This window comes from Enoplosus armatus, chromosome 12, assembly GCF_043641665.1.
Source record: "Enoplosus armatus isolate fEnoArm2 chromosome 12, fEnoArm2.hap1, whole genome shotgun sequence".
Lineage (NCBI taxonomy): Eukaryota > Metazoa > Chordata > Actinopteri > Centrarchiformes > Enoplosidae > Enoplosus > Enoplosus armatus.
In genome coordinates this window covers 14,941,230-14,956,728 of record NC_092191.1, presented here as the reverse complement: position 1 = coordinate 14,956,728, position 15,499 = coordinate 14,941,230, and the positions used below count along the sequence as shown (strand labels likewise).

General features: G+C 38.7%; 1 protein-coding gene across 5 annotated transcripts in view; it reads right to left on the bottom strand.

Moving 5' to 3' along the window:
* Positions 1-15,499, bottom strand: part of LOC139294223 (neurexin-1a) — a 235,322-nt gene that overhangs the window by 209,188 nt on the left and 10,635 nt on the right. For 2 of the 5 annotated variants that reach the window (XM_070916062.1, XM_070916064.1), the window contains exons 2-5: positions 9,578-9,595; positions 7,745-7,774; positions 6,997-7,008; positions 6,494-6,541 (exon numbers count right to left, since the gene is read on the bottom strand). In XM_070916062.1, coding sequence (XP_070772163.1) covers positions 6,494-6,541; positions 6,997-7,008; positions 7,745-7,774; positions 9,578-9,595 — 108 coding nt within the window. The remainder of the gene's footprint in view (positions 1-6,493; positions 6,542-6,996; positions 7,009-7,744; positions 7,775-9,577; positions 9,596-15,499) is intronic. The other 3 variants (XM_070916061.1, XM_070916063.1, XM_070916065.1) reach the window with 2 other exon arrangements.

Genomic DNA, 15,499 nt, shown 5'->3' with positions numbered 1-15,499 from the left:
TCGCCCTTTCTTTAGGTTGGGGAAAAATAAATATATGCTTGCCATCTTTTATAATAAATGCTCTTTGGGAAAGGCAATGGTAACTATTAATCCAATGTCTGATGTTGGATTTTGTTATCAGCGATGATCTACACGAGGAGACGGGGCTGCTGTTGAAACCTGCCTCCAACCTCAGAAAACTGTCCGTTACGACAGTTCAGAGACGTGAAGCCATGCTACTGCTTATCTGATTCAGGATGCTGGCGATGAAGCTGAGGCTGGCACAAAGAGGCAAAGCAACATGTCTATCAGAAAGCCAGGCAGGCAGGTCTGAGTATGAAAATAAATGATTGCTTGAAACAAATAAACCTCATTTTGTCCAGAAATTTAACTTCAAGCAACAGTCTGAGAGTTTTTCTTCTTTCCTTCATTACTACATTTCCCCTCTGTGTCTATTATAATCACATGCCTCTGTTTTATAATCCCACTTCATCATGCTCCTTCTCTCCACATAGTGGCCCTCTCCCTTTCTCTTTCCATTTGCTTGTGCTCATTCTTTAAATGCCTCTCTCTGTCTGCTTTAAGTCCTTCACTCTCTCTATGTGTCTCCCTGCCTCCCCCTCAGGAGCAGAATCTGTGGTAATGTACTAATCTGTGGAGCTTTAGTGCAGTCTTGCCAATCTGCCATGTCAAGATACACAAATCTCACTCCAGGCAATTACAGGCCTTTTTTCTCTGCACTGCAAAGGAGTCTGTTTCCCCATCACTGTTGCAGTGAAAACTGCCTCTGTTACCCATCAAGTACAATTACCTTGTTTGTAACCAACACTGGTGGCTCCGGGGTGGTATATAGAACAGGTAAGCTAGGCAGACATGAAAGAGGTAAATGAGCATGTAGTAAGTAAGCTATTAGTGTGTGTGAAATATGAATGTAATAATGTTTGTTTGGACAACCTGTGCCATTAAGCCCACCAAGAAAACCAGCCCCTTATCAAACTGCCTCCATACAAAATCCATATGGACAGACAAACTAACAGTTTTGAGAAATTAGTAGTTGAAACGTTTCCAAAAGCTCTAAAAATATATAACTCTATGTCGGCCAGTGCATGTCTCAAACACTCAATGAAGCTTTTCATCATCAGTTACTCTGAGTTGTATCATTCACGTTTCTGATTTAAATGAAAGGTTGATGACATGACGGCACTAAAGCCATCAGCCTCGCTCTTCGTAGAGAGGCCAGGTGGCTTTGGCTTGTATTGACAGGGTTGATAATGTGGAGCTCCCATTAGTTTAGCCCAGATGCTGGGATTAAATGGACATTTCTAAAGGGCAATGTTTGTACTTTGGTTTGATTTTTAAGCTGTTATATAAGTCAGCTTCAGCAAGTGGTGAGCTCAAAGTCTCGCTGCAATTTTTTAGCTTTCTACACCAAAACCTGGGATACTATGCTATTGTACTGACACTCCAAAATAAGACGGAAAATAAGATCTTCTGACATTTGGGTAGTTTTACCCCTTTAGGCCTCCAAAGATAATTGAAATGAAATAATCTGAGTAGAGAATCTGTATTCCTCACCGTGTAAAAGTGATAGTGATCATTCTTCAAAGTTTATGGGGTTGTAACTGCACATCATCTTTTAACTAGGTGGAAACATTCAAACACATCAAATATGTTCCATATGGTTTCTAAAATTGGCTGATCCAATTAGTATTATAGACCAATGTATCAGATCAGTGTGTCACTAATCAAAGACTACTATTAATGCGTCACCAGCTGTACAACTACATGATCACGTCCTGTCACGTCTTACTAAAATAGTTACAATTATTCATCACACTTCCCCACTCACTTTAGCATTAATCACGTTTTTCACACTATTGTTATGAGGGAACATGAGTAATTATATGTGTGAAATTAGTTGTGACTCAATGCATGTACATGCGGCCTCTTCATTGTTTCTGTAGTCAACAAATTCTTTTAAGACTTAGAGAGTAACAATTACACATCTTAGCAGCCCTGAGGTGTTGCCTGCAGCTCATGCGGGTGTTAGTGCAGATAAAACTGTAAATCAGTATTTATTTATAATTCTTTTTTTAATTTTCAACATAGAGATATAAAGATATCTAAAGGAGGAGCCTGCTTCCTTTTACAGTTCAATGACTGTCGTGCTAAGGGATGACCTTTGAAAACGAGGTCGGTCAAAAATATTAGTATGCTAAAACACTTCTCAGCAAAACTCTTAGCAAAGTAAATAAAGAAGTTGTTGAGACTTAAAATCTGGAACTGAGCAAAGCGGTGACACATAACGCCACGGTAAACATTTTCCCACACCTCCATATAATTTCTTAGTGAGTTCCTCTTAAAGAGTTGCAAGGTAACACATAAATATAAAAGCAGGTCCACGTCTTTCTGTAAGCACTCGGCTTTTACTTCTCTCATATTTTGAAAGCTTTTGCCTGCTGGAAGAGACAGGCTGTATATAGGATGTCTTTATAAGAACATCGTTTATAGTCACAACAGTAAACATGGTACCTTCTTAGGCCACCAAACGTAATAGCAAACTAACCTCAGAACAAAAAGCATTTTATTTTGCACATTATATTTCCACAGTCATTTTCTAACTGGGAACAAAACAAAGGGCTACTGATTTGTATGCCATATGAGATTCAGTCAGGCTGTTAAGTTTGCGGTTTTCAGACCAGATGGTGATGATGTTACCCATATGCCAAGACCTAGAGATAAACCCAATTGAGTTTTTGTTTAAAATTCTGAGTCAGCTTCTCAAACAGCACTTCCACTGACATTTTACATAATGAGAGTCCAGATGACCACTCACTGTAAGGTGTTATTATCTCTGAGTATGCCCTGCAGGAGAAGTATGAATCAAGACTGTCAGAAATGAGCACTCAGTGCCACCCTCACTAAAGGATGTCTTGGTTTTTCTTTTTAATTCTGACCATAAATCTACCTCACAGGTTAATATCTATTTAAAAATAACTGACTGCAACCTCTGATATGCTTAATATCAAGGGTTAAAGCTGAGAAATTGTAATCCTGAGGGAGTCAATGGAGCTGAAAGGATTTCACTGACAGTCTTCCAGGTTTCATGTGAAGCTACAAAGGCAACATCTGTTGTTGATTCAACGCACACCACATGGTATCGTGTTACCTGTCAGATAAAGAAGGCAGACAACTCTTGACAAGTTGCACTCTGACATGCCGTTCCACATTATTTAAAAGAACTTGTTGCGTTTTCATTCAAAAGGTGCCATGTGCTTCAGATGGGCTACTCTTTGCTCGCAGCTAGCATTAGCCTAAAATACAAGGCACCTCTGAGTGAGATCATCTCTGTTATACACTAAAATCTAATCTCCCTACGACAAATACATGTAAGGCTTTAAGATTTCTCAGAGCAGTGGTTCTCAAACTTTTTAAAACAATTTCACCCCCTCATAGAGTTTGTTTTCACCCCACCACCAAAAATGACACTATGAATATCTGTCATGAGAATACTGTGGCAAATCTTTCCATTGCTTGTCTTAGTTATTTAATAGCTATTTCTATCTGACATGTACCTGTAGAGTCACGTGCGTGAAAGTATGTTGCCGTACCGTGACAACCCAGCAAATTTTAGCTGTCATATCACAAACCTGTCAGGGAGGGAAATGTGGAGCCTGTGAGCAACCCAACCCAACCCCCCATAACACGAGGCTACGTGGAACCAACGTGCACTGCTCTGCCGCATCATCTACACCTGCTGCTTTTTTTAACTTTTCTGCTGCTCTTCGCTCTGGTACATAACCCTTGTGAGGTCACTTACACGAAAGCATACCAGAAAATGAAAATGTCAGAAGCAAATGAAGGTGCATTGGAATTTTAGCACAACAAGGATTATGACATATACGTTTCTTTGACAGTTTTGAAATCCATGACATTTTCATGATGGCTGCAAGATGTCATCAAAGTCACTAAAATGTGAAACTTGAATTTGAATGTACAAATATTTCCCAGCCAGGGTTGATGATGGCGAATGTAATCCTTACAAACAAGTTACAGAGAATAACAGTTTCACAGTAAGAAGCTGGATAGCAGACTGAACTCAAAATATTCAAAATGCATATATAGTAGACTGTCAGTGTTGCTATTTTTTTTTCAAGTGTGTGTGTATAAAGTATCCAGTGCTTTTGAAACTGTGGTCTATTATGACCTTTGCAGTTATGCAGATGGCCAAACTTTGCATAATATTGGACTCCAGCGCATCTTGCTGAGCTTGTGTTGAAGCAAATGGTTGGTACTTAAAAATCCCACATACTGTATGTCAAGTGAGGCTTTTTCAATGTCTTTAACTGACCTAAACACACGCCTACAGCTCTTAGTCACTGAGCTGTGCTGAATCCCAGCTTAAGCACTATCCATTTCTGCACTATGCCATAAGGAATGCAAACATATGCACATCTTCTTACAAGATGCTTTTTCATCAGGGTTAAGTCAACATGTCCTGGATTAGATGGGACACTGACATTAAAGTCTAGCTACTGCACTCCTTTGGCTTTTTATGATGTTGGTTTTGTCATGCACATAGAACTGTACATTACAGTAGATCTGTATCTATCTTGCATGGACTTAAGCATGTCATTTAATTATTCATACTGTATGCACTAATGCCACTATACCACTGTGTGTAGAGCAAACAGTGACTATGGTTTTGTTTTTGTCTCATGAGGCTTGAGTTTTATTCATAAAACATGAAAAGATACAAAGATTTATAACAAACACATACAAATATTTCTTCTATACATCATCGTCAGCTGTGTGAATATTTACTGTTAAAACCCACAAACCACAGTGTGAGAGTGTGACTAATATCCACACCTTGTTAACTCCTACAATGGCTGTAAAATTGTCACATTTCATAATTTGATGGCCAGTTTCTACATCAGTTCATGCAAATCTAGCAGAAAACTACACGATACAAAAACCGGTATCCACTTGCCAACCTCACAGAAAACCCTGGGAATGTGCACAGTATAATGAAAAAGGACAATTTCCATCTTTAGAAAGTGGAAGCAATTACATTAGAAAGTATACTAATTTAGAAATAGCCCAGTTGTACCTGTAAGCCTGTCTGCACAGCCTGCAGTTCCTCTTAAGCTGCACATGGCAGTTTATTGTGATGACAGCAATTAAATACCCTGTGATTTGTGTGCCAGCGGTATTATGACTTATCCTACTGTATGCCCTGCTCTCTAGAGCTGGATGGAGGTTTTAGGAATCCAGTGTCAGTATGCCAGCTGAAAGCAGCACACAGAAACTCGCCAATCCTCAAGGGACCAGCCACGAAACAGTGGATAAACCATACAAGTGGTTAGCATGACACAGGAGGACCTCAGGGGGGGCCAACATAATACACAATATTCTCTCAAGCTTAAAGCAGACAATGAACACAGGCAATGTCCTCACTCCTAGATTTAATGCTCAAGTGGGGATATGTGTTTGTGACCACACAGTACAGTACATCACTGGGCTGACTAGGTTTCACACTGTACGACACAGGGGACAACTAACCATGGCCCAAATTAGAAGCAGTGTGCTCAGATTTGTGCCTCATCAGCATTCTCGCAATCTCTCCCTGTGGCTTTCCTTCTGCCACATCTGAGCCGGGTGTTTGGTATAGTGTAGTAAAAAACCTGTGGGTTTCAGATGAAGTACACTGAAGACACCAGTCAGCATCAAGTGTGTATTAGGGGTCCAAAAGTGTTTAATAGTTGGTATTTGTGTTTAAAGAATACCAAATGCCAAGATAATTTCTAACAAAATTACGTCAATGCCAACAAGTCCAACGATTTGGCAAAACTTGACAGCTGTCATATACATTTGTAATAAAAAGCCAACGTGCATCCATTTGCAGAACCAGTAGGACTATGGAAATGACACTTACCTTAGGAGATTGCAAAACAATCTCTACATTTTATAATGGGGAATGGTTTCATTCGCGTGCGTGTGCGTGTGTGAATTCATGTATATTTCACTGCAGCTTCGACTTCTAGCAGCAGAATATCTGACATTACAATAGCTACATTTTCTGTTCACACAGCATAAAGTAAAGCCTCACACTGTACATCCCCAGGGCACTTTGAAGACTTACCTGTTCAGATGATGCTTCACAAGTATATGATAAGAGATAGCATTTACATAACACAATATTATCTATTTGGTGTAAAGAACTAGAAATGGTGCCAAACTGCTTATAAGAATTACTGAAACTAGAACTAATAACATAGTAAATGTCAAAGCAACAACAAGAGCAAGCAAAATCAAGGAAAAAGTTGCAACGCTTGACCGTCATAGTGTTAATCATTACTTTTCACATTTAAAGTTATACAGTATTATTATAATGTCATCCTCTATTTAGTAAACCACACATGACGTTCAAGCTTCACACACTTCAGTAAGCTAATGATGACTTGCTAAATTTGGCTTTACTTGAGTAAACTTGAAAGAATCAAAGTTTTACCTTGAATGCTCAGTAGGGACCTTAGAAGCCAAGCTTCCCCTCTCTGCCCTGAGGAGGAGAGTCAAACGGCAAAGATCAGAAGTCCACTTACCCCACAGGGAGAAGATGTGAGGATCACAGCCAGGACTGGAGGCCCACACCACTATGATCAAGCCTCACCCGCAACCCCAAAACCCCCATTATTTGAACAAAAAGAGCGTAGTTACCCCTGGGTGGTGGTGGTGTACTGGAAATAGGACAGCAACTATTGTGTTCATATGCCCATGTGAGTCTCGTTTATGATTCCCATGCATTCAGCAGAAAAGAAGGTGGTGACACAGCTGTAAACGTGTGAATGCAAAGCAAAAGCAGCACCTACCTTGATAAAATCTTTCATTAATAGTTGAGAAAGCAATTAAAAAAATGCCAATGGCTTTATATACCAAATTTAGCACGAGTATATAATGCTACAAACACTGCTGTCATCGTTTAACTATTAATTCGGAGAATTAAAAGGGTAGTACCTTTACTTTTACCTATGAGATTTGATGAAATGTTCCATGAAGAAAGCAGATTCCAGACAAAAAGGGAGAACAAAAGGAGAGGAGACACCGATAAGTGTCACGGTCAAGTTGGAAAAAGAACAGACGACAGGAGAAAGAGGCTTGATGGCTACAAATATAAGAGAGGAAATGTGTGACAGCAAAGGGGACTGGAATAAAGGAAAGTGGAAAGAGAAGAGCAATACTTTGCATCCCTGCTCTCCTGCATGATAAGGATATGCAGTAGCCACACAAATGGAGAGATGAAGATAGAATGGACAGACGCTCAACAAACAACATGCATTAAAGAGGCAAGGGCAGATGAGGATTAGCTTAAAAATTCAGTAAGCTATTTTCCACCACCGTGCATTATATCCTAATAATGTTAATGCAAATGTCCCCTTATTTGAACCACATCATCATAAAACATCAGAACGTACAGTTGATGTGAATAATTAAAAAGAAAATATGGAGAGGAATGACACACGGCTACCCATCAGAGTGGGAAGCAGAAAGCCAAATGAGTTTGAAAAAGGGGTCATACGAAAAAAAAAAAGTCACTGGGAGAATGAAAATCAACTAGGTCATTCAAAATAAGTGAAATGACAGCCCATATCTGAAGCTTCAAGCCTGAGCATCGCACAAGAGCTAGAGGCGCACACATTTCTGAGCACAATGGGAGCAGGGGGGACAACGGAGGAATGACGTGAGAAAGGAACAGAGCTCATACCTTGGTCGCCCATCATCAGGTGTGCCAGACCTTAAAGGAAAACAAGAGCACAGTCAGCAGAGAACAAAGGGATCATGGGAAGCTGTGTGACACTGACACGCAGGCATCTCTTTCAGAGTAGATGTCTGTGTTGACTTGAGGAGTGTTGGGATAGGGAAGAGTGGGACGGAGAGAAAGAGGAGGGTGCACAGACAGGGTTAGCGTGATGAGCATTTAGTCAACCAAAGCAGGTTGCAATGCATCATCAGCCACTTACTAGTCATCATTCAGAAATCAAAATTCAGGTTGACCTTTTTTTTTTTTGTCCTCCTCTAAGGTGAGAAGCACACAGACTATCATCCCACCTACCAATGGAAGAGCAATCCCTGCACACAAATACAGCTGAAGACTGTTTCACCTCGTCCACATAACATTTGAGTCATGCGTGTGTCATATAGAAAGAAAATCGAAGGTGATTGGACACGGTCTGGTCACCGTGACATTTTGAGCAGCAATGAGTAATTGCTCAAATTAACAGTTTAATAGTATTACATTTGTTTGATTCACACAGTCAACAATATATACTAACCATGAACAATAGGCTCTAGACATAGTACTAACTGGCTTTGTTTGTGGATCAATTTCTTCTCCATAGTTCTTCTGGTAACACGTTTTTAATGTTGCAATTTAAATCCAACACTTTCAACCACACCTGAAGGCTGAAGGTGCTGAAATTTGTTTTTTGAGTTAGCTGCCTGACAAATGCAAGCCGTTGTTACAGGAAGGGCCTTCACGTTAGCTGTCAGCTAGCATACAGTGTTGTCATTAGCCTGCTTTTGATTGATAGATATTACGTCCCCATGCAATCCTTATACAAGGAAAGTGAACAATCTTGCTAATGGAGAAGAAAATAACATTGTGTGAAGAAGTCTGTGTTGAAGTGGTTAAGGTCTTTATACTTACCAACAAGTCATTTCTCATATTCATCCAAACAATAACTGCATATACCTTCCAAATTGATTGAGAAACCTAGCCTATCACATTGCGCAAGCTTATGCTAGCAATTACCATGAACTAAGCAAGTAAGCAATAAAGTGGCAAGTAAAAATCTACACTTAGTATTTAAATGGAATATTAAAATAATCACAGCGAATTGACACTTTAAGTTAATTTATTAATTCTGATTTAAGGAATTAGACAGTATTATTCTGTTTTGTAGTCCCTATAATTTACGTAAGTTGTTCGGATCTTTTCATACTATATTTTATTCTTTCTTTCTGATTGATTTGGTTAACCTGGAGTTAATAGCCCATCCTGGTTTCTATGCTGGTGTTGTTTTTATTGAGGCAATCAAACTGAGCACTGAATTACACCTGAGATAAAAAGATGAGTGAAAGTATTTACAGATCACCAGTTGGTAGCTAGTAAAACCAGCAGTACTCCGAGGCTACTCAAAGTACTGCTGAGCAGAACACGGAATTGAGGTATTAGTTTAATCATATACTCAAAGAATTATCACAGCGAGGTGTGCAATGTCTTCACATATTATACGTGAATGTGACAAAATCAAATTTTTCCACTAATTTCAATACAATATTTTACTCACTTTAAAAACCAGAGAAACCTTTAATCAGTTATTTTTGTGACAGCTACAGCATTTTTGGAAAAGTAACTAAATGCCCAATATAATAACAGACAAACAATGAAAACCTTATTATTCAGACTTACCACTCCAGCAACATCAATACCCAGTGTAAAACATTTGCAGACATTCATTTGAGGAGCCTTAGCCATGACAAAGTGTAGACATACAAAGATTTAGCAAGAATGGAAACCAAGGATGAAAATACCCACCTTCAGTATAGTTGTCTTCTGAAAGCACAGACAGGCAAAGAGAAAGAGAGGAAGACATTCATTAAGCAGCATGCAGACTAGTACTGGCCATTGCATGTTGTAACCATGCAAGGCATTAAACATCACATGCAAGAGACCTATTGTAACCCCTGCAGAGGAAATGCTGATTTATGCATAGGCCTTCATTTTGTTGTGTGTTTAGTTGTTTTGCTCGTACACTGACCTGGAATACAGGACAGAGTTGCAACTGAATGAACCCTTCTGAATATTTGATATAACCTTGAAGAATGAAATTGTTGGCGGCAGATAAAAAACTGGCATCACTGTTAAAAGATTGAAAAACCAGTATTGATCATGAGGCATGAGATGGTAAGGGGATAAAAAGCACATCTTGAGGCTTGAGGTCGGTTCATCCTGTTGCGTAAGTGAAATAAATAAGATTTGCTTCTTTTAAACATGATGGACTGTAACTCTTGGCATCAACAACTATTTAATTCAACAGACTCAATGGAATCTGTTTGCAGTGTTTTTTGAAAAGCTGCTCTACACCGCATGTGATGAAATGCACTGCAAGAGAAAATAACCTCAATAAATAGAGTTGGCTGCGGTATAGCAATGCCTCTAGGGTTTCAGATCGGGCAGTGGGGTCTCGTGACTGGAACCCTACTCAGGTGATTTGGTCGCAGTACTGAAAGCAAAGACCAGTGAGCGCATATTGGCAATGCAAAAAGGACATTGCCTCCCAAATGAAATTGTCTTGACATTAATTTTGGCAATCAAAGTGATGTTTGTGGAGGTGAGGAATGTAAAATTTGACACTCTAATAAAGGGGACCGAGAGAAGAATTAAATGTTGGTGAAATAATAGCAAACAGGTGAGGTAAACATCATGCTACCAGTGGGAAAATAAACTGATGTGACTGGAAACATGCAAAACCAATGAAATAAGAGTGTGTAAGGGCCCGACTGCCTATAAAAAGAACAAAAAATAGTCAGTCAACAGTTCTATTCATCATTAAGTGCTTTTTTTGCCTGGAGACTGATTCCATTTTTAATATTTAAAATCATAATAGCATAAATACACAAAATGGTATTTTTATTTTCCAATAAAACAATCATGAACTGACATCACGAAGACAGTAGCATGCAACGTCTAATCAATATTTGTACAACAAAAAAATGGTCCTGTATTCAATCCAGTTACTGTAACCATGCAGCCAGTTGGGCACAGAAGCCCAATTTCCTCTACAAATGAACTCCTACCTCTTTAAAATGGTTTCTTGCCCAGATTCAAGCGATTGTTTGACCCAAAACTTACCATCACCACTGGTTCCCCTTCCAAATCAGACACCATGCACGAAAAAACAACCCAACTCATCATTTTGTGAACAAAATACAAGGCAATAAAACAGTTCACTGCTTCACTTCACATGACCAATTCTGTTCAATTTTGGGTAAAATTTGTTTTACAAATATTTTGTAATCGTTGTTACATAATGTGAAGTAGTATTAGCAATTAAAATAGTGCCTCATTTATCCAATACCTTGAGGACCGGAGGATATGTATATATCTTTTTAAGTAAAATAGAAAATGAATTTACATTTATTTTCAAACATAAAATCTGCACACAAGCTCATGTAAACTGAATTAAAATAAGTTGCTGCTATAATAAAATTGACCTGTGTGCAGCTTTATGCATCATGAGGATCGTGCTTCCTAATTTCAACAGTTTCGACATCTGCAGTCGCTAAATGAGATTCTATTGGGAAAGAAACTAAAGACTGCACTTTGTTCACAAAAAGTTAGCTTGATGATGAAAAGCACACTGCTGAAAAGGCATTCTGACAAGACAAGCATGAAGCTGGCAGTTGCAAAGTGACCACATGAGAAGAGAAAAGTAAAAGAATCAAGACCGTGTCAAGACCCCAAAGATTGACGTTGACTTTTGCCACAAAGACTAATAATTCCTCCCACTGCATTTTAATTCAACGAGTGGCCTGTTCAAGTGCACTATTTTGATACTTTCCTTTAGATTGTGTATAAGGTTATTGTGCAAGTAACACCATACTTTAGTAATTCCCTTCCTCTAATTATTGGTGATCAAAACTAAATTCACATCTAGAGGAATAATGATTTATTTAACCTGTTATTTGTAGTCCTATTATTAATAATATTATTAAATCTGATCTGAGCACAGTTTCTTCACACTAATCGAGATCTACACACAATTTAAATCAAAACGGGAGAAAGAAACATAAATATGAACTGGAAGTTTCTAATTGTGATATATAAGAAAACAGAATATAGGTGCTCAGAGAATTTGATTTAGGATTATACTACAACCATGTATGCAAACTGTGTCCAGTATTATAAGTAATTATTTGGCAATCTTCAGTGGCCACACTAAACGAGGTTTCACTTGGTAGTATTCTGAAGAAAAGAGGCTTTCCTCTAACAGCAGTATCACCTGACAGGGACCATTAAAACAAGCCCCCTATCACACACACACACACACACACACACACACACACACTTTCTTTCACAAATGTACCCAGCTGGTTACATCCTAATCCAGAGACGTAAATCCATTTAATCCCCTTGACAAAGTGATCCCAGTGCTATTGTGCTGGTAACACTACACCAAAATGCACTCAACTGTCTATCAGACGATCTGCATCTCTGATGGTCTTGTGCTGTTGATCATGCACACGGTGTTTGGCTCATGGAAAATAATTACATTACTATTCAAATTGATGCCTCACTAAATGGAACATCTGTCGTGTGACAGCAGAAAAAAACCAAACAAAACAAGGATGGGAAATAAATCTTTAAATCGATTTTCTTCTCTATTTGCCTCCTGCAGACATGATTCTGACACCTCTACACAACCTTGACGCTCTGACTGTGAGCTCAAAACTGTGACAACTGATTAACGCCAAAGTGACAGTCCGTAGTCAATCCGCTCAATCCACTATAATACACCGCGCTGGCTACCTTCAGCCAGCTCGACAAAATGTCATTAAGACACACACGTCTGTCCTGCAGTGTGCCTGAATGCAGTTGGCTGAAGAGACATGGCAAGAGCAGGGAGGGTTCTGGGTGACGCTACTTTTCACATAAAGGAACATGTGTCACATTCACTAGACACAACATCCAGCAATAGATATAATTCATTTTTTCTCTCCCATTTGACGATTTGAGAACATCCTGTCTGCCTGAATCAACCTTTTGTCATCCACTCTTTGTGTCATCATGTTGCAGTGCTTTAGGTTTGTTGGAATTGTTTCTGTCTCTATTATTGCATTGTTTCAGATGGATTTGCAGTATAAATTCAGAATTCGAGAGGTATTTTTTTTAAGCCTCTTAGCAAGACAAAGGTAACACACCCAAAATTAAATGGTTACAAAAGCCACAGTGTAATTCGAACACTGGTTACTGGCCTTCAACCCTTTTGAATAATTGTGTCATTCTGGTCTCTTCTGAAAGGAAACTACTATCAAAAAGTCTAAATTAATGTAAACGATACTGAACAAAATTTACAAAAGCACAAAAAAATGTGGTTGGTTCTCACCATGTTTTCTTTTTCTTCTATTTGTATGCACTCCTATTAGAAAATAAGCAACCGTTGTTGCAGTGATATTGTGATCCTGAAAGAGTTTTCACAGATAGAATCATAAAGCTTTGTACAATGTATATATTGTCAAGGTTGAGTAAAGATTCAACTGCAACAATTGGTAACAACCCCCCACCCAGCTTGTGTTCAGGCTGCTGCTCGTTAACATGACCCACACCAGGAAAATATCTATGCCTGTTTTTTTTCCCCCGAAATTCTTTACTCAAAGATTATGTGCAATCACGGCTGCCTTTCAATAATTGCTTCCAGTTAAAAAAAATTTTCTGCAGCCTGTTCTAAGAGAGCTTAATTGTGTGTGTAATGGAGCAGCTCTTAAACAAATGGCCCCAATCTCTCCTAGAAAGTTATGTATTTAAAAAATGAAACTCAGACTTTACCTTAAACTTTTAAAAAGAAGTTTGACACCAAAAACTTTATGTGTGTCCATGTTCTGCATCCGTAATGGACCATTTCATATAGTCATTATTCAGGGAACATCTCTTCATTTTTCTCTCTCACAGTATTACTGCTCACTGCTTATTTGGTAGACTGGTCAGTTAGGAGGTGAGAGAGTCACTTAAAAAAAGGACGTGTTGCATAATATGTAAAATGTATTATCAGTGTAATTAAATGGAAATAAGTAATATGTTAAATACTGTTCAATATTATGAATTATTAATCAACTGACACCAATGAAAGCAGTTCAATTCCATCATAAATAGCCTCAAACTGAAGTAGTTTATCATACCAGCATTGCTTTGAAAAAGTAGGTCAGCCACCACAGTTTCATTGTGCAAAAGCTGAAACTCTCATAGCAAAAAACTCTATGAGTATATTTGGACACCCTTTAAAGGTGCTGCAGAGCAATTTGCGGGTTGACAGCTGCACATGGCAGTAAGAAATAAGTGCTTGAAAATGTTTAAGAGACACGTTGCAATGTGACACGTGTTTGTCGGCTGTTCAATCTAAGAAAAGAGGGAAACGTGGTTAAGTTCAGCTTCCTCATAATGCAGCAAAACACTCAAGCTTTCATTTGTAATTCATGATTGACAAATGATAAAGACAAGCTCCTGAACATCATTTCATTGACAGACAGAATTGTAATCTTCCTCTGTGTCTTGAGTACCTCCTCAGATACTGCATAGACCTGACATCCTAATATTCTCATAATGCCACACATAAACGCCCACTTCTTTCAAACCCCCACGTCTACTTTTTGTTAACAATTGTAAGTCTCAAGTCGAAGCTTGATGATGTCATCAGGGTTATTTATGGCGTTTGATTAATCTCAAAACCTGCAAAAGAAAAGTGCATTCGCTGCAAGGTCTCCTTGAACAATAACACATACAACTCTATGAAATCTCTCTAAAATGTGTCTGCTAAAATAAGCACCTGTTTAATTTTTCCTTTTTTCTGCAGTGTTATTAATCAGGGGGCACTAATGTCATCACCATACATGCAATAACAAAAAAGAACAGAAAGCATCACCAGCCAATTAGACAGTTGTAGATTTGAAAAATAGTAGCAGGATGGCTGCTCTAAAATCCCCTTGTCGCATAGGCGTTTTAAGGGAAAATGTAAAGGCCTTGCAGTAAAGGTCAGAGCTACCAGAGGATCAATTTGTTGTTAAATTACAATTTGGAACAAATGAAGAGTAATGAGTATAAGTGAGGGTGCATCTCTTAGTACCACAGCCCAAACCTAATGCATCTATCTACCCAAGGAGTGTTAGTGGCATTACACAGCTCACCATCTCCCTCATTATCCTCCTCAAGCAACAGTAAGAGTGGAGAGAGAGGAAGCGGGCCGAATCACCAGCCACTCTGATGGAAATTGATAGCTCCCACAGCTGTGGCTATACTGTACAATTTCTACTCTCGCCAGCTGAGTCGGTCAACAGTGTCACATGTATGCTTTCAGAACAATACACGCTCCGTATCACATTTTTGTGAGATCACCCCACTGACTCTGGATTCCTCAAAATGGGAGTGTTTAATAACTCTAGTAGAGTTTCACATTCGTGCAGAACAACGTCACTTTAAGTCTCAAACTGAATACTGATCACAGACTTAATAAACAAATAGACTGGCTGTAGCCTTTTATGTAACACACAGATATGAGAACCGTAACAATCTTCGCATCTTACTCTCCACTAGAAAGTGAATAAGAGTATTTCCCAAAAAGTCAAACTACTGCAAATCAACAAAACTATGATAGAAATTGGAGTCTTTTTTTCTACATTTTCTTCTTTCTTATAAGAATAGGATAATGGTGCAAACATAGACACCTGATAAAAAGTATCATTTATA